At 47.3% G+C, this 23,232-nt stretch overlaps 2 protein-coding genes across 3 annotated transcripts in view; one reads left to right on the plus strand and one right to left on the minus strand.

The window, feature by feature from the left end:
* The window catches only part of TG (thyroglobulin), a 285,189-nt gene that overhangs the window by 232,537 nt on the left and 29,420 nt on the right, over positions 1-23,232 (plus strand). The window contains 2 exon segments of the mRNA NM_001048104.1: positions 16,746-16,910; positions 17,924-18,091. Of these exon segments, the coding sequence (NP_001041569.1) occupies positions 16,746-16,910; positions 17,924-18,091 (333 nt within the window).
* The window catches only part of SLA (Src like adaptor), an 85,987-nt gene that overhangs the window by 40,586 nt on the left and 22,169 nt on the right, over positions 1-23,232 (minus strand). The window lies entirely within an intron of this gene.

The raw sequence follows: 23,232 nt of genomic DNA on the forward strand, positions 1-23,232 counted from the left end.
GATGACAGGGCAGCATGATGGGGGCTCCAGAGATGAGGGAAACCAGAGAAATGACTGGTGCTTGCAGGGGAGCCAAGGCTCAATGGAGAGGTGATGTTCAGCTCAACCTTGAACATGAAAATTGTCCATCAAAACTAGACATTTGGCGGGGCCAGCCAGGATGTTCATTTTGTGCCTTTTCATTTTGATTTTCATTATGCAATAACTTTAGTTGCATCTTGTCTGGAGGTGGAAGTGACTTCAGTATCTGCCACTTGTGTATCATCCTGCCTCCTGTGATCTCCTGGCACCTCTCAAATGCAGCTGGGATAGGCTGATGAACTGCCCCTCCTCAAATTGTTTCAGTCCCAGTGCTGTCCTGCCGCAGTCTTCCACTGCACACCCCCCCCGCCCCCCCACCATCATCCTTGGCCTTGTACAGATCCTCACCTGGTCCTCCCTGCCCCAACCTGCCTTCCCTGTGACCTTCCCCTTTCTCCTGTTCCCTTGACAGGCTCTGCTTGCTTTTGCCTCTGAACTTATTCCTGTTGTTCCACTGACCTAGAATGGCCTTCCCCTCATTTTAGGATCTTACAGAATTAGGGCTGAATCTCCTTTTGGGGCCAGCCAGGGGTTTGATGAAACTTTCATCTTACTGAGTCAGAGTCTGGTCAAAGGGTTCATGTTCCCTTCACTTCCTGCAAAAGGTGAAGCTAAGCTGTGTCCCTTCTGCTCTTGTCCTCTGCCCAGAGGCAGAGTTCTTTGATTATGTAAATGGCCGGTACCCCAAAATGACTCATGTCATGTGGCATTGATGTGGAGGAGGGATGGCAGATATGGTGCCATCTGTCTGCAGCTGAGCCTTGCCCGAAAGGCCTGCAGCTGTCTCAGAAGCAAGAAGTTTGCTGATCATTTTTATTCCCATGAACAGAGCAGACACTGTGAGTCTATGATGATGTCCCATCTGGACTTGCCTTTCTTCAGCTCACTGAGAAAAGGGTCTCTTCCTGTTATCTAGTATAATCATCTCTAAACTTTCAATTATGCACCCAGACAGTAAGTGTTGAGTAAGCACCCCCATATATTCACAGTCATTAATTACATAAGCAGATGACTCTGCTAATATATACATTATAAATATAAAAATATTTTTGAAATATAAGACTAGTTAAATAATATATTCTAGCATTTTCTTGCTGTGTTTCAGTGGATTATCTTGTGAACTTCCTTTGGGAGACCGAGACTCTTAACAGAAACAAAGGAGACAGGCATCATGGCTAAACGAAGAGGGATTTTAACAAGGAATTTTGAAAGCCTGCATGTTATCTACCCCGGGGAAAAATATATATATAGTCCAGCTTCTGGAAAGAGCACAGAGGTTCTTGTGAACTCTGCTTAAGAACAAAGACCAGAGTGAGTCTTCCCATGAGAAAGAGTCAGTGCAGGAGAAAGGTGGCATCAGGCTCCAGGAAGAGAATTTGATCAAAAGTCTCTCATTAACACCTTCATGTTTCCATCTCTCTGCTGGTCTGTCTTCCAAAAGCTGTAAGTTCCACGAAGGCATAGAGTCCACCTGTTTTGTCAGTGATTGACACCTAGCACTAGCACCTCTTACAGCCCCAGCGCCTGTCCCACATTACTGAAAGGAAGGGAGGGAGCACAGAAGGGGACAGAGGGAACAGGGTTTGGATATTTTTTTATTTTATTTTTTTTAAGATTTATTTATTTATTCATTGATTCATTCATTCACTCATTCATTCATTCATTTGAGACACAGAGAGAGAGAGAGGCTGAGACATAGGCAGAGGAAGAAGCAGGCTCCTCGCATGGAGCCCGATATGGGATTGATCCCAGATCCTGGGATCACGCCTTGAACCAAAGGCAGATGCTCAACCACTGAGCCACCCAGGTGTCCCAATTTTTTTTTTAAGATTTTATTTATTTATTTGAGATAGCAACGCTGAGTGAGATGGGGAGGGGCAGAGGGAGAAGCAGACTCCTCGCTGAGCAGGGAGCCTGATGTAGGGCTCAATCCCAGGACTCCAGGATCATGACCTGAACTGAAGGCAGATGCTTAACAGACTAAACCACCCAGGTGCTCTAGGGAGCAGGTTTAAGACAAAAATAAAAACAAAAAACCTTCCATCCCTGTAGATTACAAACTTCTTCAAGGCCTTAATCGCTTTCTGATTCCCTGAAGCAGCTACCATATCAAGGTGGGAATGGGATTGTCCTGATACTAGCCTAGCTCACTACAGCAGGGCAGCCTGCATCCGGAGACAGCCAGGGGACAGCCAGGGGACAGCCGACACAGCCGGCTGGCCATGTAGCGATCAGGCCTCTCTGATCAGCTTCCCAACACGAACCAACTCAGGCCTCCTCAGTGCTTTGCCCTGCTGTCCTCATCTCCTAAAACGACAACAAAGATCCTGGCCCAGTCACCTCTAAAAGTGCTTTAGTAGCACAAATGGGGTTAAGATCCGTGACAGAGAGATTATGGCTTTCGCTGGCGTCCCCTCCCGCGCTCTCATTCTGTGCTGCCCTAGCTCCTGGGAGATGTGCTTTTGTACCCACGACTAGGTCCTGCATCCTGTACCTAAAGAGGAGCAAGCTCAGAACCGGCTGTGATATGCTTTTAAAGTGGTGTCATGCATTCATAAGTGGGAAATTGCTAGGCGGCGTCTCCTTCGTTGCCGCCGAGCCACAACTAATTACACCAGTGGCGGGTGGCATCCAAGGATGATGGGGGGGGACAGACCAGCTCAGCAGCTTAAAATACCCTTGGCTGGAACAAAATTCAACCCCGCCAGACTTCTTTTGTCTGGGGGATATTTCACTATTTGTTATTTTAGTTTGAGTAGCACTCATATTGTAAATAATAACTATTGTAAATAATAACAGCTGCACTCTGCATGGTGCTTTAGTTGATTTCACTTGGGGAAGAACTCCTAGAAATATCGATCATGATTTTAATGATTGCTTCTACTTATTAGAAACTTAGCGCATGTATGCATTTCCTCTGTTGTCTCCTGAATTCGCCTCAACAAATGAACAAGCCTGAATACTATTCTTATCCTTGTTTTGCATTGAGGAAACTGAGGCACAGGGAACTTAAATCACTTTTCTAAGGACACACACAGCGAGTAAGAAGGATTGCCAGACTTGGAACTGGACCAGTGGGCCCCATGGCCCATGCTCTTGAGGCATAATGGGCCCTTTACTCTCAGGTGAGACCCTGAGAGTAAAGGTGCTTGCCAAATTGTCAGCACAAGATTCAGTAAGATTTCTCGGATCCCGAGACCCATGTTGTGTCCATGTTTTCTATGACTATAATAATGTATATCTGTTTCCACCTGACACATTTAATGTGGATGGTGTTGCAAATAATGCATACTTATTTAGTCCATAGAGAGGCATTGGCACCTTAGTGAGCATCCCTGGCAGTGTCTGCATGGGAAAGTTTGGAGAGAGAGGCTCCTTGAATTATGGGCCAGGGGTTTCCAGGGCTGTCCTCTGCACCAGGTGGGGGCTGGGCTCGCACCTCACTTCCCACTGGGGCTAATACAAGCGAAGCAAGGAGTCACTGCAGTGGCTAAGGCTGAGCCCTACGTGAACACATAGGGCCTAGTCAGGGAGGGTTGGTATATGAGGCTAGACCTGAAGACACAGATCCCAGGACTGTGCTCTCTGCACAGTCACTGCTGATCACGTCCAGGAAGCCGGGTCATACACCCTGTGTGCTGTCTGGAGATGATTGGGAAGAAAACAATAATTGGACATGACTTTCTTACTTCTAGCAGTCTTCGCTAGCTTTGACAACATTGTAGACCCTCCTTTTTTTTTTTTAAGATTGTATTTTTATCTATTAGGAAGCACAAGCTGGGGAGAATGGCAGAGGGAAAGGGAGAAGCATACTCCCTGCTGAGCAGTGAGCTGGACATGGGGCTTTATCCCAGGACCCTGGGATCATGACTTGAGCTGAAGGCAGATGCTTAACTGGCTGAGCCATCCAGGCACTCCCAAACTCTCCTGTTTGTTGGGGTAGTTCTTCATACACTATGCTTGACTGCAGGGGTCAAACCTCCAGGGAAAACAAATGGCTCAGTCTCTCCTGTGGCATAGACTTGAAGCAACAAGGCTTCCATTCTGGGCCAGCTCTCTCTCCAGCTGGAACACTGAAGGGGTGCCTCGAAATGAGGTTCAAGGACAGAGTGCTGGGCAAGGGCCGCCCTTGGGTGCCTTGCATGTGTCCACTTCACTAAGCCGCACAACCAATCTCAGAGGTATGGATAAAATCCCACCTTTGCAAAATGGACTTGGTAAGGTTGTTTGATTTGCTTCAAATGACAAAACCACTAAGCAACAGAGCAGAGACTCGAATGTGCCTTTCAGATTTCTCAATTCATGTTCTTACCACGTTTCTACACTGGGAGTTGTTTCCAACATTGTAGGAGAGTGATAGGTGAGGTGGCATTAGTCAATGAAATCCTGCTGTGCAGGTGTCCTGCTGGTCATACCCAACAGAACTAAGACTGCCAGAACTCATAGAAACCAGGCAGCATGCAGCGTTCCTCACATGACACATTTCTTGTACCCCTTGCAACAAGACTGTGAGTCATGTGCTCTATAGCTGAGGGGCTGGGGTGTAAAGACTTAATTTGTTGAAGGCCAAAGAAAAAGAAGGTGGCAAAACCACGACTTAACCCCAGGCTATAATCCTCAAGGACCAATGCTTTCCTTCTCCCCTATACAGGTGCACTGTTCCTTTATTCTGGGCCGGCAGGTCCCTGAAACAAAGCTACAGGCATAAATGACTGGAAAGAAACACCCGGGCACTTTTGCAAGCTCTAATTATGAAATTATTTTTAAAAGGCAACCTGTACCCAATGTGTGTGTGTGAATTGTTGATTGAGAACGAAGGGAAAGACTCCCTGCATTTCATAAATTCCATTGAAATAAGGGGCCTGTCTTTGCTTCAGTCATCACTCAGCTTGTCACTCTTAATGGGTGATAGCTTTGCCTGGGAGACCAGTACTCTTCACGTGGCAAACGTTTAAATAGTTTCTGACAGTCAGAAGGTGGCTGAGACAATTAGATGTAATGTTGGTGACAGATGGAAAAAGGCATTTTGTCAAGTCTGCGGGAACCTGGAGGAAAAACTAGGAGAGCAAGCTCCATTCTCAAGGGCAGAGCCAAGGCCTGGCTCCTCTCTACTCCCCAAGCTGAAGTTCCTGGGAGGTGCTCCTCCTTGGAGCCCTACTCCCCCCCACCCCCCGCCACGAATGCCCAGGCCAGGCCTCCACACTGTGCCTCCAAAGATAAAGAGGACTGTTGTGTGGCTGGGCCACGTAGAGAGTAGTGTTTCCCAATGTGTCTGGAGTAGGGAGGAGGAGTACAGAAATTTGTCTCCATCCCTGTTCCCTTTGGCACATGGAGGCTGGGCAGAGCACTGGCTTTGGAGACCAACACACTGAATCCAGCTCCCAAGCAGTGGGTGATGGGGGCAGGTCAATTATCCTCTCTGAGCCTCTGCCATTCTTTCACAAGAGGGGCAGTCATCGTTCCTCAGGTCAGAGGTTTAGCGAGCCCACACTGAGAACAGCGTGTCAAGGGCAGAGAACACAGAGGGCTGCCACTACCTGCTCCTACCTTTCTTCATTCTCCTCCATGGGTACAAACAGTTGGTGGGTAATTTAAGCTTGCAGATAAAATACAAAAAAGCTCAACCACCTCGGAGGGCAGTTGGCAGCACATTGTGAAAAAAAAAAAAAAGGTTTTAAAAATATTTCCATGTAGAACGCAGGGGTTAAATGATGGTTTCTCAGCTGTGACTCCAAAAGCACCCACAGCAAAGAACTTCCTGGACTGGACTTCCTCAGTGTTAAAAACTTTGAGGTGCCAAAAGTACCATCAAGAAAGTGAAAAAGAGGGACGCCTGAGTGGCTCAGTGGTTGAGCATCTGCCTTTGGGTCAGGTCGCCATCCTGGGGCCCCAGGATTGAGTTCCGCATTGGGCTTCCCACAGGGAGCCTGCTTCTCCCTCTGCCTGTGTCTGCCTCTCTCTCTGCCTCTCATGAATAAGTAAATAAAATATTTTTTAAAAGGTAGAAAATAAAATAAAGTAAAAAAAAAGACATGGGAAATGTTTGCAAACCATATATTTGATAAGGGATTTGTCTCTGGAATATATGAAGAACACTTCTAACTCAAAAGCAGAAAGACAACCCCATTTAAAAATGGGCAAAGGGTCTGAATAGGGAATTTCTCCAAAGATCTGCAAATGGCCCATAAGCACAGGGAAAGATGCTCAACATTATTAGACGCTAGGGAAGTGAAAATCAACACCCCCATGAGATACCACTTGATACTCGCTAGGACTGCTGTGCGACTAATAATTTTTTAAAGAGACAACAATAACTGGTGAGCATGAGGAGAAATCAGAGCATTCATACATTGCTTATGGGAATATAAAATGGTGCAGCTGCTTGAGGAAACATTTTGGCAGCTTTTCAGGAGATTAAACAGAGAGTAGGCATGTAACCGTGCAATCCTACTCCTACATAGACAACTAAAAGAGCTGAAAACACACACACACACACACACACACACACACACAACTGAACAGATGTGTTCATAGCAGCATTATTTACAATCAGCAAAAAGTGGAAAGAACCCAAATATCCACCAACTGATGAACAGATAAGTTAAATATAGTGGATCTAGACAATAGAATATGATTCAGCAATAAAATGGAATGGAGCCCTACTACACGGATGAAGTAGAAGGATCCAGACAGAAAAGGCCACATATTGCATGATTGCATTCATAAGAAATGTTCAGAACAGACAAATCTGCAGAGACAGAAAGTAGATTAGTGGTTGCCTGGGGCTGGGCATGGGGGTGGGACTGGGAAATGACTGCTAATGGGTTCATGGTTTCTTTGTGGGATGCTGAAAATATTCTAAAATTGGATCATGGTGATGGTTGCATGACTCTGTGAATATAACTAAAAACCATTGAACTGTATGCTTTAAATGAGTGAACTATATGATACGTGAGTTACATCTGAAAAAAACCATTTTCTCAAGTTAGCTCTAAATGCCAAGAAACACAGTTTTAAAACCTATATAAACATTCACCATACATATATGATACAAAAAATATTTTCCTTTCATATTTTCACATGGTATGTCTTTAATGAGAAACTAATAAAATGTTACACAAGCAGCTCATTCAACACATTGTTCATCATCTGTCAGAAAAATAAAAGTATACTTTCTGAGCTAGTAATACCTTTATATCAGGAAATCATCATGACTATGATATGTGAATAGATTTCGCTATAAAGGTGTGGGTACATTGCAGGGTTATCCAGCACCTACATAAAACTGGAAGCAATAATGGCTATTATTTATTGCATACTTACAAGTTGCAGCACACCACACCATTACATGAGAATCATCTCATTTCTTCCCCTATAACAATCTTATGGGGGAAACTAACAGTATCATTATAGTCCTTTTTTTTTAAGGTTTTATTTATTTATTCATTCTTGAGAGACACACACAGACAGGCAGAGACATAGGCAGAGGGAGAAGCAGGGTTCCTGCAAAGAGCCTGATGTGGGACTCGATCCCAAGATCCTGGGATCACAACCTGAGCCAAAGGCAGACACTCAACCACTGAGCTACCGAGGGGCCCCCATTATAGTCCTTCTGACAGTTGAAAAAGAGTCTCCATCAAATATGGACAAAGCAGAGCTGGGATTTGCATCACATTCCACAGCCTGCAGGTGCTCCTAACCCCCTCTGTGACTCTCCTCAGCAGCCTAAGTACCCGATTGCACACTGGCTTTAGAAACAGTCTTGGAACCGAATAGGTAATAGCGCAGAATGATATTCATAATTGACTGTGCAAAAACAAAACAAAACAGGCTTAGAACCAATATGATTTCAATTATTTCCTACATATAAATATATCAATATAAATATACATATATCTATAAATATATGCACACATACACACTAATGGTATTTAACAGTGGTCTTCCTTTGTTGGGAGGATTATGTATTATTTTAATTTTCTTTGTTTTGCTCACCTAGATTTTCTATGATAGATTTTTCCTCTAAAAATTCCAAAAGTTGTTCTGTTTACCCTTTAAATAAACTAATGTAACACCAATGGTTGGAGGACAATACACTCCAGCCCTTCTCTGGGCCATGAAGAGGATTGGCATTTTGGCAAGACTGTGATGGCAAGCAGGCTGGTCGTTGGGACCACCTCTCACAGTCAGGAACACCTCCCTTCTCCCTTAGGGGTCCTCCTTCTGTCCCACACTTCAATACCCCTGCAGAGCTTTCATAAGAGGCCTTTTCCATGCCATTTGCCCACGGATCAGCTTATAAGACAAGTGATAATGAGTGCTTTCTCCTTGACAAGAGTCAGTTATATTTTAGTACGAAATTGGTCTTTCAAATGTAATTAAATTTTTTTAAAAAAAAGATTTTATTTATTTATTTATTCATGAGAGACACAGAGAGAGAAAGAGGCAGAGACATAGGCAGAGGGAGAAGCAGGCTCCACGCAGGGAGCCCGACGTGGGACTCGATCCGCGGACTCCAGGATCACACCCTGGGCTAAAGGTGGCACTAAACCACTGAGCCACCCAGGATGCCCCTATTTTTTTTTTCTAATTACAAATTCAACATACACTAATTGGAAAAAAGTAAGAATACTCTGAAAAATACAAAAAGCCAATAAAACTCCTCTATCGCTCCCTTGCCTTGAATTAATAGGGGACTCTGGGAATTGATAAAGTTGAACTGTCCCAAGCAGCTGGTGAGGTGATACATAATGGATGAGGGACAGAAGATGCCTGAGAATTTCTCATGACCTCTGCCATCAATTGAGGCAGCATGGCATCATGGGAAAGTCACAGCATTTTAGGGTCAAAGAGTTGGGCTCTTTACCTCTCTCACCTGGCATGAGCAGGTTACTAAAGTTCTTTGACACTCTTTCCTGAGTATATGCCCAATTCTTCTCGGAATAAAGCGGGGAAACGTACAAAAGAATGATGAAATAAGTCTTATAGTTTTTTTTCAGAAACTATATATATATATATATATATATATATATATAATTATAAAATATATAATCTATATTTTAGATAATATTCGTTCTTTCTACTTCACAGGAATGGAGTGGGTATTTAAATGCCCACAATGGCTGTGGGTATTTAAGACAGTGTAAACGAGAGCTCGACATAAAGCCATAAAGCAGACCGTGATGCGGTTGTAAATGCATGTCAAAACAACTCAGTCAAAGCAACTTACTCCTGTCATGGGAGAAGCAGACTGTCCCCGCTTTCACTGTCCCGGCCACCCCCGCAAAGATCTTGTTTCTGAGTCACCAGCTGCCAGCCTCTCATGAGTGGGGTGGGAAATAAGGGTCTGGGATATGTTTGGTTGTCATTGTTGTTCATGGTAGGCAGTGCAGTGAAGGACGAAACAGCAAGCCTTATAATCCCAGTTCTGCAACATTCGGTCCCAAGGCCTTGAACAAATTATCTAGCCACTCTGGGTCTCGGTCTCCCCATTTGTAACATGGAGATGACGGTACTTAGAAGGTTATAGTAGGGATCACATGAGAAAATGCACATGAATGACCTGGCTCTTTTTCTTTTTTAAGATCTTATTTATTTATTCGTGAGAGACACAGAGAGAAAGAGAGAGAGAGAGAGAGAGAGAGAGGCAGAGACATAGGCAGAGGGGGAAGCAGACTCCCTGCAGGGGGCTCGATGTGGAACTTGATCCCAGGACCCCAGGATCACTCCCTGAGCCTAAGGCAGATGCTCAACCACTGAGCCACCCAGGCGTCCCTGACCTGGCTCTTTTTTTTTTTTTTTTTTAAGAAATTTAATTTTTATTGGTGTTCAATTTGCCAATATATAGAATAACACCCAGTGCTCATCCCGTCAAGTGCCCACCTCAGTGCCCGTCACTCAGTCACCCCCACCCCCCCACCCACCTCCCCTTCCACCACCCCTAGTTCATTTCCCAGAGTTAGGAGTCTTTCATGTTCTGTCACCCTTTCTGATATTTCCCACTCATTTTTTTCTCCTTTCCCCTTTATTCCCTTTTACTAATTTTTATATTCCCCAAATGAATGATACCATATAATGTTTGTCCTTCTCCGATTGACTTATTTCACTCAGCATAATACCTGACCTGGCTCTTAAAAGGGACTTTATCAATCAATGTTTCCTTCTCTTCTGCCTCCTTTGAAAAGTTGATATAATTTAAAAATGGAAAGATGGAAGCAGGGGGACATTGACAGGCCCAGTAGGGCTCCGCAGGTACCCCACGAAGGAAGAGAGAGACTCCGGATGTGAAGTCTTACCTCCCGTTCCCTTCCCTGAACCACAGAGGAACCAGGCTGCTTGTGTTCCCTGCAGGTGTCACCTTCTGCCATCTGCTGAGATTCATGAAGGACCACCCCACTTTTCTACACTGAAAGTCTATTTCGAAGGTTTAAAAAAAGAGTGGCGGCCTAGAATTAGCCAGTGAAGTTGCTGGCGTGCATTTGTCTTCCGATAGTACTAACAGAACTGAGGGCAACAGTCCGGAAGCCAGGAGAGCATTTTCTCTGCACCCAGTTCAGTACACAGCGTGTTCCTTGAACACCTGGCAACAGGTCAGGGAGGAAGCCTGGCTGCGGGGGACTGAGGTTTTGCACATGTGCCCACTTCTTCACAAAAGAAGGAGGCCATCCACTGAGTCTCCTTTACATGCTCTTCTAGGCTGGGCTTCGGCCCCGGCGCTGATGTTAAGCCCTCCGAGGCAAGATCGACACCTGAGCTGGCGATATGGGGAGGGCGTTAGCAAGGGCTGAGTCATACCCTTGTTTTCCTTGTTCAAACGCTCTGTGCTTTCACCAACTAAAACCTAGACCTGCTGACTCCTAGGAAGAGGAGGGAGAAATGTGCTCCGATGCCCAGAGACTAGAGTTTCGAGATAAAAGTTGTGTTCATTATCATCCATTTGCATGAAGTTTTGCCACAACTCAGGTGCTATGAGTTAGGGTAAAACTCGTGCTTTGGGGCATCAAGAAGATGGTTTCAGTGTAGAAAACACTAAAGAAAAGAAAAAAAAAAAAAAAAAGAAAAAGAAAACACTAAAGACAATACTAACATGAATGTGGATGTATAATGGCTTAAAAAAAAAAAAGTCTGTCTCTGACTTAACGTCCCGAGTTTTCTCTGGGCTGTCTGGGCAGCTCAGTAATATCCCCCAGTTCAACTGTCTCAAGTACTCTGCGGGCAGCCTCCAGGCCAGGCCCCTTCCCAAGAGAGTGGCTGGTGCAGAGCCGTGGAAGTGACACCTGGTTCCACCTCATCCTTTCTCCCCAGCCCCTGCCAGCCTCTGCTGGGCTCCCCGTTTCAGCACTGCTCCCTCTCACTTATCCCGATCAACCTGAGAGCTGACCATCCAGCCACTCGTTCTAGTGCCATTCTGCTGGATCCGTGTCTAGTGAAGGCCTCTCGTGCACATGTGCTGTGCTAGGCTCTGGGGGCAAAGGGATAACCATCTGCACCTCTGCCATCAGAAGTGCCTCTTCAGGAGGCTTCGGGGTTCAGTCATTTACTGAGAGCCTACTGGGTGCTATGCACTGTTCTCAGTGCCAAGGAAGCAAGGAACCAATGATCAATGACATTCCTCAAATCCTCTCTGCAACACCCTGGTCAAAAGCCTTTCCTGACTCCCTATCACTATCCTGTATGCTATGGTTTACCACCCTCTGAATTTTCTCTCTTGCTTAGGCTGGATTCAAAATCCTCTCAACTTTATTTCTCACTATTCTTTCATGCAAATACCCCTTTTCACTCAGGATAATAAGTAGGCCCATCCATCCATCCATCCATTTGTCCATCCATCCATCCATTTATCCATCCATCCGTCCATCCATTTATCCATCCGTCCATCCATCCATCCATCCATCCATCCATCCATCCATCCATCCATTTATCCATCCATCCATCCATCCATCCATCCATCCATCCATCCATTCATTTATCCATCCATCCATTCTTCCTTGCCCTCACTCATACAGTCACTGGTTCACTCATTCAAAACCTACTTTTCTGAGTCCCGGGCCCCATTCTGAGGATGCTGGGATACTTAGGACCCTGTTCCTTTCCTCTCTAGCTCATGTGAGTAATCAGTCCCCTGAACCCATCTGCCACCCCTCCCCCACCTCCCCGGGAGTGACTGTCCATTTCAAGAAATTCTGGTGTGTATGTGTGTGTTATTGTACGTCTGCGTGTATCTAAGTATGTCTGTGTATACTGTGTGTTTCTGTCTGCGACTGTGTGTTTCTGAGTGTGTATGTCTCTGTGTGTGCCTGTACTGTGGGTGTATCTTTCATCTGTGATGATCTGTGTCTATATGCATGCTTAGATGGGGGCAGGTCCTGCTTCAGAGGTGACTAGGGTGGCTGACTGACTGATGTTCAGAAGCTTCAGGGAGAAAAAGCAGTGGTCAGCAATTGTGGTTTTATCTCACATTATTTTTGAAGTTAAAAAAAACACACACATACAACAGGCGGAAACTCATTGCCGATTAATAGCTAGGTCAGATTTAGATAAGTCCAGGCCCAGGGCCAACCAAGAGACTGCTGTGTGCCCAGGCAGGCTGAAGACACTGCTGCCTCCAAACTCTGCAGGGGTCCTGTTAGCCCCTGTGGTGCCACCTGCATTATGAATATACCACCCACCATGCACAGGACACCCACCATCTTCTCTGTGTCTTTATGATGACCCTTAGAGGACAGTTTGTTATTCCCATTCACAGATGAGGACACCAAAGCTCCCGAAGTCGGTCACCTGCCTGAGTCCCTTTACCAGAAAGTAACAGGGCTAGAGTGTGAACCTGGTCCTTCCTTCTGCCAGGTTCAGTTCTATAGGGCTGACGGCCTGTTCTACAGGCCCAGGCTGCATAGACAGTTCTATCCCCAAAGCCCCTGCTCTATGACACACCCTCCTCCGGCCCCATTCTTTTGTCTCTGTCCAAGTGCTTTCAAGTGAGGGCTGAGCTGGCCGTTGACTTGTTTTAACCACCAATTTTCCATGGAGAAAGACATTTCCTTCAACAAGATCGATTAAAACAATATAATTGAGGGAGAGGAAAGTTCTCTAAGCCATCGTGCAGTATCGCTGTAACCCACGCCTTTAACCACTTCCTCACGGTATCGGGAGCTCTTGCTTTTTATAGCTGTACCCAGTGATAAAAACATCAGAGGGAAAAAAAAAAAAAAAAAAACAAACATCAGAGGGCCCCTTCCAGAGGTCCGGGTCCCCACAGTCTACCTGTGGGCGAAGCTGGGCTCAAAGGCCCCACTTCAGCAGCCTGCAGTTTGCCAACTTGATTTGCAATTTAGAACATGATACTTTGACCTTGAGTACTTTGAGCGTATGTGTGCACGCGCGTGTGTGTGTGTTCTCTTAAGACAGAACAGATCCAGTGGTTCTCAGAAAAGCTGGGCCCCTCATTAGAAAGAAGCCCGTGGGCTAAATCATCTTGTCCCTTGTAGATTGTTACCATGGTTGAATTCCTGGCTCTGGGCTGCCTGGGTATTTTACTTTCGCGGCTGCTTATTCTCACTGCGAGCTCAGGCATTAGGACTCCATGCGCTATGGATGCTGAAGCTTAGAGCAAGCCCCTGGCTGGAGCTCAGTGGTGCAGGAACCTTGCCTTGTGAGTTTTGTAGCAAACTCCACCAACAGTGGAAGACTCTGAGCTTTTTTAAATGGTATGAGGACAGAAAACCAATGTAGATGACCACCTCCCTGCCCCTTGCCCTGTTGCATCTGTGGACCAAGCAGCCAGCCCCACTCTAGTGGCTCGGAGCCATCAGAAAGGGCTTCCAGGCCCCAGGATAACAATATTGCTGCTGTCAGGATCCACACCCTATATGCTCTCTCCTCTCTCTGGGCTTGGGTTGCAGCTACCCTCCCCTCTGACTCTGGCCACAAGGTTCCTCTTTGGTCCTGACAGCTAAGTACAGAAGAGATGGTAATAATGCCACCATCTTTCTTCAAGAACCTGCCCAGTGCATATGGAAGGCTGACCCGGTGGCTGAGGGCTCGGCCTTGGAGCCTGGTCACCTGCGTTCAGACTGTGGTTTGGCCTCCACCCAATCCTGTGGTCCTGGGTGAGTCATTTGCCTTTCTGTGTCTTGAGCCCCTTATCTATACAATGGGATGATAATATCATCTGCCTCATGTGATGGTCGTAAGGCACAAAATACTATCTGCAAAATGCTGAGGACACATGAGGAATACTCCACCGAGGTTTTGTCTTTTGATTCTTAGGCATCTCACCCTGAGAGGAAGCACATGGAGCTGATAGCACTGTGTCCACGTGACTCAGGAGGGAAAGGTGCTAGCTAAGGTGTGAAGTCACCATGTGGAGTTGGAAGCCAGGTCGGGTGCTGTGTTCAGCGGCATCTGGCTGTATTTAGATGATGAGATTCGGAGCCTCAGCCCTACTTGGGGCCAGAACCGGCCCCAGCCCCTGGCCCTCTCTGCAACTTTTGGTATATGCCTCACCCAGTGCTGGCCTCAGCTCAGCCCTACCTTCAGGATGGCCTAACCTCATTGCAGTGCCTTTGCTTTGCCCATGACCCTCCATCCTGACTGTGAGGCATAAAGACCACTAGAACTTTCTGGAAGCAGTGTCGGAATGTGCTCCCTTACTTTAGGAAATATGTCCAGTTGGGATCTCAGGAGGATGGATCTCCTCCCCTCTGGGCATCTGTCTTTTGTCTGCTTTACACAATGGATATCAGCAGCAGTGACTCAGGTGCACTTTGCTTTACAGTTTCCAGAATGCTTTCCTCTGCAATGCTTCAAGGAATCTTCTCAAAGACCCAGTGAGAGCGGCACCCTCTGGTATACCCATTGCAGTATTTCTGGTATTTTTACCAGTTTCTGATGGTTTAGTTCAGGGTAAGGGCTAGGATGGAAACATATTCTATGGATTCAGCCCAATCGGTGCTCTCTTTACATTGGAGTAAGAGGGTACAATTCGGCTCAAGAACATGGCATCTTGTTCTGGGTATAAAAACACATATGTCATAATGTAGAGGTTGAGAGCATGGCCAAGATGAGCTGCTTGGATTGGGGTCCTGGCTCTGCCAGTCACCTGCTGAGTGATGTTGGGCAAGGTCCTGAACCTTTCTGTACCTTAGTATCCTCCTCTCTAAGATAAAGGGTCAAATAACATTTACTTCTGAGAGTTGTAGAGAGGATTTAATGAGTTTATTTGTATGGAGTCCTTACAACTATACCTGAAACTTTGCAACTACTCAGTACATATTAACTATCATTATTAGTTTTTGTTGTTGCCAAGCTCCTAGGTCCAGGTACATTTTAGATACACCATAAGTGAGAATTTCTTTTTCCACTTGGGCCTCAGTTTGCCTCCCTGCAAAATGGGGTGGCAATTGTACCTACTTCCCCTCAATGTTGCAGAGATTGCACGAGACACAAATTTCCTGAGGGTGAGTACTGGCAGGTGGTTGTAGGTGGGCAGTACACAGGACTTTCCAGCCCAGGCCCCTTACTACAGAGTTTGGTCAGAGAACTAGAACCTCCTACTTCCTGCTCAGGGTCCTGGGGCCCAACAAACTCTGTAGCCCAGCTGCCTGCATCTGTAGGCTGGGTCAGACCCTGGCAGCATTTGTGGCTTTGCACAAGTTACTGAATTTCTCGATGTCTTCATTTTCATATTTGTGACAATGGGAACAGTGACAGCAGCCAACTTGTATAGCTTTTGTGAGGATAAATGAGAGGACGTGGGGGAAGCTCTTGTGTTAAGAGCCGAAGCCCTCAATCAATGGCCCTTGCTGTGTGTTACCAATGGCAGTGGCACTAGTAATAGTATGGTGCTGGTAGTCCCATAGAACACCAGTATGGTGCTGGTAGTCTTGCTGAACAACCTTCCCCCCACCCTGCATTATTCCTGATGCCATAGTGGGCAACAGTGTCTGAGCTGTGGGGTGGTCCACAGACAGAAAACTCTGGGGTTGTACCCTAGCCAAGGCACTCAGCCCACCTCCCCCACCCTGGGCAGATGACCAATCCCACCAACAGCCCAGGCCTGGAGATGGACCTCCTGGTGTTCCCACCGCCTGCATTCCTGGAGTGGAAAGGCTCCCAGCCAGCCAGCATTTGACAGAGACTTGCATTGACTCTGCTGGAAAAATGTACTTGCGCAATGACTGTGTTTCCATCACCTTCTAGGTGGGCATATGTTCGAAAGTCTAACTCTGTCTTAACTGAGCCAGGAAACTTACTATTTAAGGAGACCCAGGAGGTGAGGGTGGGGGAAGTGGCCCCACCTGTCAGGGTTCTCTGCTCACAGGACAATTCTCATCTTTGTCCCTGTCAACCACTACTGGCTTTTAGCCTCAATATACAAATTTAGTCAATGATCCTTCTGTCTTTCTGTCTAGTGCCTGCACTTCCCAGGTAAGGAAACTGAGGCCAAGAGAGATACTCATTCAAGATCACACTTGATGTTGATAGGATGGTGATAAGTCCTGCCCTCCCAAATGCCTGTAGGCATCTCCGGGAAGGGTCCTGGGACTTCCAAGTGTGGATGAATGATGCAGAGTCCTAATGTGGCCCTGAGATCTCTGGGCTGAGTGGGAGGTGATGGGGGAGGATACAATCTAGACTATTTGTCCTGAGTCTGTGTTTTCTTCCAGGGTGGCTCTGCATTCTCCCCAGCTGTTGTCATCAGCCAGGGGAGGGCTCAGGAGCAGGCAGCTGCTCTGGCAGAGGAGATCGGCTGCCCCACCTCGTCCACCCAAGAACTGGTGTCCTGTCTCCGCCAGAAGCCTGCCAGCATCCTCAATGATGCCCAGACCAAGGTGGGCACTTGTATATGAGTTGGCTGGGGAGCGACACTCTCTGATCTTTTCCAAATGGGAAACCAGGCCTAGAAAGGAGACCTGACCCACCCAAGACCACACAGCAGGTGGCTGACTGGCGGAAGTTAGAACGTGCACAACCTGATCCCCAGCACCGTGGGTGGACCCAGCTTGTAATAGACCAGGCATAGGTACTGAAGGTGGACATATCTCTCTACACATTGGATTTTATCCGTAAAATATAATGTGGGCCTTATAGGGTAGGAGGATATGATGAAGGGAAACATGTAAAGGGTGGATCCTAACTGTGCTGGGACCATGGAGACACTCTATCAAGTCACAGCCACACAGATCGAGCATTATGGTCATAACTGCAGTGGACTTGGGTCACCTCGTCCCCTTATGTGCTCCCTTTTTCCACCTGAGAAGATCCTGCTCACTGCCCACAGTCTCTGGCTATCCCTAACATTGATGAAGGTGACACTAGTGGGAAGAACTATTGTCCTCAGAGCCAAGGGTTTGATGCCTTCAGCAATGGGCCTGGACTCATAGACCCAGAGCAGGTCTGAACCACAGCTCCCCCAAGTATGGGCCAATGAGAGAGTGGCTACAGCTGATGAATTTCTCTGTTGGATCCTGGCTTTGGCCACCACCTGCTCCTCCATGAATGCCTACTCCCACTCACTTACACACGTATAGGTTCAGGCTTAGACATTCCTTCCTGTGGATCTATAATCACTTCAGTGGGAAAACTCCAGGAAGCTCCCCTTGGGACCACCCATTGCTCAGAGTGAGATTTGCCTTCCAGCTCCTTGCCTGGTATCCCTCCTGCCTGTTTTTCTTGTAATTTGACTCTGATTTCCCAACACAGCCCCAGATGGATAACCAGCACCAGCATTCACTACAGTTAAACCATGATTAAGAAAAGCAATCCAACTGATTCTTCTAGAACCTTGTTTTAAAAGAAGGATAAAATCCATACACATAATGGCATCCCTTTGCACCCAATGTAGCTCCTGGCCGTGAGTGGCCCTTTCCACTACTGGGGTCCTGTGGTTGATGGCCAGTACCTCCGAGAGGCTCCAGCCAGAGCACTTCAGAGGACTCTGCGGGCAAAGGTGGATCTGCTGATTGGGAGTTCTCAAGATGACGGGCTCATCAACAGAGCGAAAGCCGTGAAGGTAGGCAGAGAGGAGCCTCAGAGGTCCCCCGTTGGCTGTGTCCCCATGGCTCTGGACCTTAAAGTCTGACCTTGGTCCAGAGTCACTGACTTACTCGCTCATTTATGAAATAATCTCTAAAATACCACTCTGTGCAAAGGCCCTGTAAGGAGCTTGGGAGATGGTAATGGGGGGAATTGTTTCAGACCTAAGACAGATGCAGGGTTGTGAGCAACACAGACACCTTCACCCCCACATTCACAGATTCCATCTGTGAGTGAATCACCGGGGGAAGCAGTGAGCAGAGGCTGACCAAGGAGATCTGTGAGCTTCGGGGTTCTAGGCGGTGGATCCCCCTGCCCCCTGAAGAAGGTTTGTCCCACTGAGGAACTGAAGGAGCAGAGGTGGGCGGTCGAAAGGGCACCCTCTCCCAGTCCTGGCAAGGAAAGCCCCAGCCCCATTCTGATTTTCTTCCCTGGGAAAACTGGGCAGGCAAGGGGGTGTTTTACCATGTACCTGGCAAAGGCGACTTCGCTTGGCTGCTTGGAGACATGGTGAAATGGGAAAAAGTCATAGTCTTCTGTTTGAACACCCACTTCCTGCTCTGACCAGATGCCCTCATGCCTCACTAGGATGTGACTTGCCTTAGAAGAGGCCAAGCATGCTCTCCTCCAGCCTGCCCTCCCATCCTTGTCAGGCTGCTCTTTTTTTTTTTTTTTTTAAGATTTTATTTATCTGTTCACGAGAGTCACAGAGAGAGAGAAAGAGAGAGAGAGAGAGAGAGAGAGACATAAGCAAAGGGAGAAGCAAGCTCCTCACAGGGATCCTGACATGGGTGTTAATCCCAGGACCCCGAGATCATGGCCTGAGCCAAAGGCAGATGCCCAACCACTGAGCCACCCAGATATCCCAGGCCACTCTGAAAAGATCCTTTAAGTTGTCAGGTCTGGGATGGTGGTCGCCACGCGAGAAACACAGTGAACAGAAACAGACACACTCTGCATGGGGCTGTGTCTGGCTCCGTTGAATATAAGGCAGCCTAACTGAAATTAAAAAAAAAAAAATCATTCATGCCACCTCATGGGATCCTGCATTGCCTTGGATTATTCGATTCCCTCCGGTAACATGTCTCACTTGGGGGACTCTGTCTTACAGCAATAAAAACACCACTTTGACATGATCTCTATGTACAAGAGTATTTATCACAGCATGAATTATGGTTGCAAAAGGTTGGAAGCAGCCCAAGTGCGCATTAACAGAGCAATGGTGGACAAAGTTAGGCTACACGCAAACTGTTAAATATTATGCAGATGGCGAAAAGGATGAACCAGATTCATCTCTACTGGCTTGAGGGATGCCAGTGACATGTTGTTAAATGGAAAACAAAAAAGCCAGAATGCAGAGGAATCGTGTAATTAAGGTAGCATCCATATCTGTTAAAATAACCAGCCTGTATCCATCTGTAAATAAGTAAATGTGCATAATTTTATGTTTCTTTGTGAAAGGGTTGGAGTGTGGGAAGTTATGTAGCCAGCGTTAATATCGGTTACCTCAGGAGGTGTAGCAGAGTGAAAAGGGATAGGATGAATTTAATATTACTAATATTACTACATATACACATGTGTGTTACGTATAACATATATATGTGTGTGTGTGTGTATTTGTATAAGATTTTATCTATTTATTCATGAGAGACACAGAGAGAGAGGCAGAGACACGGGCAGAGGGAGAAGCAGGCTCCATGCAGGGAGCCCGGGATCACGACCTGAGCCAAAGGCAGGTGCTCAACCCCTGAGCCCCAGGTGCCCTATGTATAGACACATAGAGAGTGCTGGGAGAGTGTTTTGTGTATGTGTGGGCTGGGGGACTCGGTGTAGACCAGAACTTAGTCACCATTAGCTCCTGTCCAGTCGAGAAAGAACTTTTGCATCTGCTCCATCTCCACGTTTTCCTGCCGAGCACCCTACATATAACACAGCCCTTACTTCAAGGGGCTGTAACTTAATTATTGAGCTGGGCTGACGCTTGGGAAGCATTGAAAAGATGCCCCTTCTCCACCACAAGCCCTGGGCCTTTCTTCTCCCCAGTAGTGGGTCTTTGAATGGCTTTTGATCTACCCCTTTATAATGTATGTATAAATCATATACATGTGTATTGCTGCACTAATATGCTGAATTGCTATAAAAGATTCATGAAAACATAACAAATTTAAAGCCTGAGAAAGAAATGAATGTTTTTAGATGTATGCTGCACCCTGTAGAGCTCCTTGCCAGAGACGGTGCCCTGTGGCATGGGCACCAGGGAAAGAAATAGCCACTCTCCCTGGACCCTTCTCCATGCAACATCTCATTTTATGCTGCCCCACGGGGATGTGGGATCCTTGTGCAGAAGAGACTATATCCTCACAGCTCTCGTTCTTTGGACCATGTCCTGAAAATTTATCTTAGCCGTCTCTGACTCTAGAGAGAAGAACGACTTTTCTATGCCCAGGAGTCTGGGAATCATTCTAGACGGGTGGGAGGATACAGGCCCTGGCAGCTAGCTCCTATACCCCTCTGCCTGCAGGTCTGAGGATGGGGGGGCTCTTACCAGCAGGTTTGGGGCTGCGGTGGGCCAGAGGACAGCCCCAGTCTGATGATCTGATTATGCCAGGCCACTGTAGGAGGGTTGTGTAGCCATGAGGCCGCCTCAGGCTTCCTCTTCTCCTGCAGTATATTTGGGAGTCTCCTGGCTCTGTCCTGAATCTCTGAGCCCCCGATCCTACCCCAGCCAGGAGTCTGGATCCAGACAACTGGGATCCCTCCTTAGCAATGTATCTCCATTCCTCCCATTGACTCTCCCACTGAGGCTTTCAAGGAGATGTTTCCTTGGGGCACTTGCGAAGAAAGATGGTGTCTGCCGACAGGAGCTCCCTGCCCACACCAGGGCCTGGCTGGGCAAGTGTGCCCTCATGTGCAGGCACCAGCATAGGGAGGGTGCTGGAGGGCAGGGCTAAGCACCAGGCAGCCCTGTTTCACAATTGATTATCCAAACCCCAGTCAGTCCTGGGCCAGAGCTGTCCTGGGCACATTTACTCCTGGCCAGAGCCTTCCTCTCTTGCTTCACTTCTCTGCTCCTTCTCTTCTGAACATGTGCCAATCTGACCACTGAGTGGTTTCGTGAGCCTTAGTCCTGCCAAGAATTCATCTGAGGAACTGAGAGAGGGTCAGGAATAGTGATGGACGGGTTTGAGGCCAGCACCACCCTTCCGATGCCATTAGGTGCTGATGTTTCTGGAATGGGTCCCTCCAGCCCAGCCTTATACCTCCAGCCTGGCCTTTTCCCTTGGACTCGAGATTGGTTTGGCCCAGAGTCTATTTGCCATCTCCAGTGAGATGTCTCATAGCTTCCAGCCCCGAACACATCCAGAAGGATCTGCTGACTCCTCTGTGGCCTGCTTCAGTGAGCATGTGCTGCTGAATGCATCTCAGTAAACAGTGACTCCAGCTTTTGCATGCAGGGCTGCAGGCTAACATTCATCATGACTCTGCTCCTCTCCATCCTATCAGCACCGCGTCAGCAAACCCAGCTGGCTCTATCTTCCAATTGCACCCAGGATCCAACTACCCCACACCACCTCTTCTGCCCTCACCCTGAACCATACCACCATCTTTCTCCAGGACTTTTGTAATAGCCCACAACTAGCTTCCTGCATCCCCTGTGATCTTTGAGGACCACAGTGGAGCCCCCAACTAGCTCCCTGCATCCCCTGTGATCTGTGAGGACCACAGTGGCCAGAGCCATCCCTCTACATAGTGTCAGATCCTATCCCCGCCCCCGAACCCCAGCCAAAGCCCTCTAGTGGCCTCAATTCCTGCAGAGGAAAACCGTGGTCCTTACAATGACCACAACCCAATGAGGCCCCCATCTCCTCTCTGATCCCCACCTCCTGCTGCCCCTCCTTGCTCACTGCACTTAATCCCAACTAATCGCTTTGGTGTTCCTCAAATATGCCAAGCATGCTCCCATCTTAGTGTCTTGACATGTGCCCTTCCCTCTTCTAGAATGTTCTCCAGATAACTCACTTCCTCACTTCTTCAGAGTACTTGCTAGACCACCCAGATGGAAAAGGCAGCCATATCTCCAGCGTTCTTTCTCCCTCTTATCCTGTTCCCCGTCCTCAGCACTTCCGCCCCTTGACATACTATACTTTGTCTATTGTGTTTCTTCCCCAACTAGAATATGAGCACTGAAACTTTATTAGTGTTGCTTTCTGCTTTATCTCCAGTGCTAGGAAAGTACCTGGTATACAATAAGGGCTCAATGACTCCTCCTTAGATTGAGAGAATGAAATTAGGGCGACCTGACAATGTGCCAGAAGCTAACCTAGGAGTCTTCTAGGATATAATCCGCCTTCTAACAACCTTATGATCTATGATTTGTTATCTATTCAGACAGGAGAGCAATTCAGAGAGAGAGCAAAATTCAAATCCAGATCTAAGTCCAAAGGCATCCCCTTCCTGTTACAGCACTCTGGGAAAAGCCAGGTCCTCCCTCTAAGGGCTCCCCACCCACCAATGGACACAAACACAGCTAGACCAAGGGCTGCCATGTGCAAAGGGCCTCGCAGTCCCACCTCCATTCTTACTGTACCTCAACCAAGACCCTGCGAGGTAGAGGCCCACAAACTGATATTTAACACAGTTTGACTGAGGAAGAAGGCTTCCAGAGATTTAATGATTGTCCCAAGATCATTGAACCAGTCATTTACAAAGCCAAGTCTCCACTGAAGATCTCTGGCTCCAAATGGGGAACTCTGTGCCCAACCCCATGTATACCAAACTCTAGGGCAGGGAGGGCAAATGCACCAGCACCACCTGTACCCTCCCAGACACACTCACAGGCCAGAGGAATCCTCAGAATCCTAACCAACAACAGGACCGCAACACTGTAGTGTAGACACACAAGCGGAACCCAGCTACCAGCTGCTCTCTACACACAGTATAAGTTACTCTTTTAAATCATAATATCTTGCTCACACAAGCCCCTGGGTTGCCTTTCCTTGCCTCAGCCTGCTCATGACCCTCATTCAGACTTCAGTTTGTGGGTTTCTCCATTTCACCCAGAAGGTTCCATAGGACCTAGGTCCAGCTACCATTAGCTGAGGGGAACCCCAGGTTGGC

The sequence above is a fragment of the Canis lupus genome, chromosome 13 (genome assembly GCF_011100685.1).
Source record: "Canis lupus familiaris isolate Mischka breed German Shepherd chromosome 13, alternate assembly UU_Cfam_GSD_1.0, whole genome shotgun sequence".
Classification (NCBI taxonomy): Eukaryota; Metazoa; Chordata; class Mammalia; order Carnivora; family Canidae; genus Canis; species Canis lupus.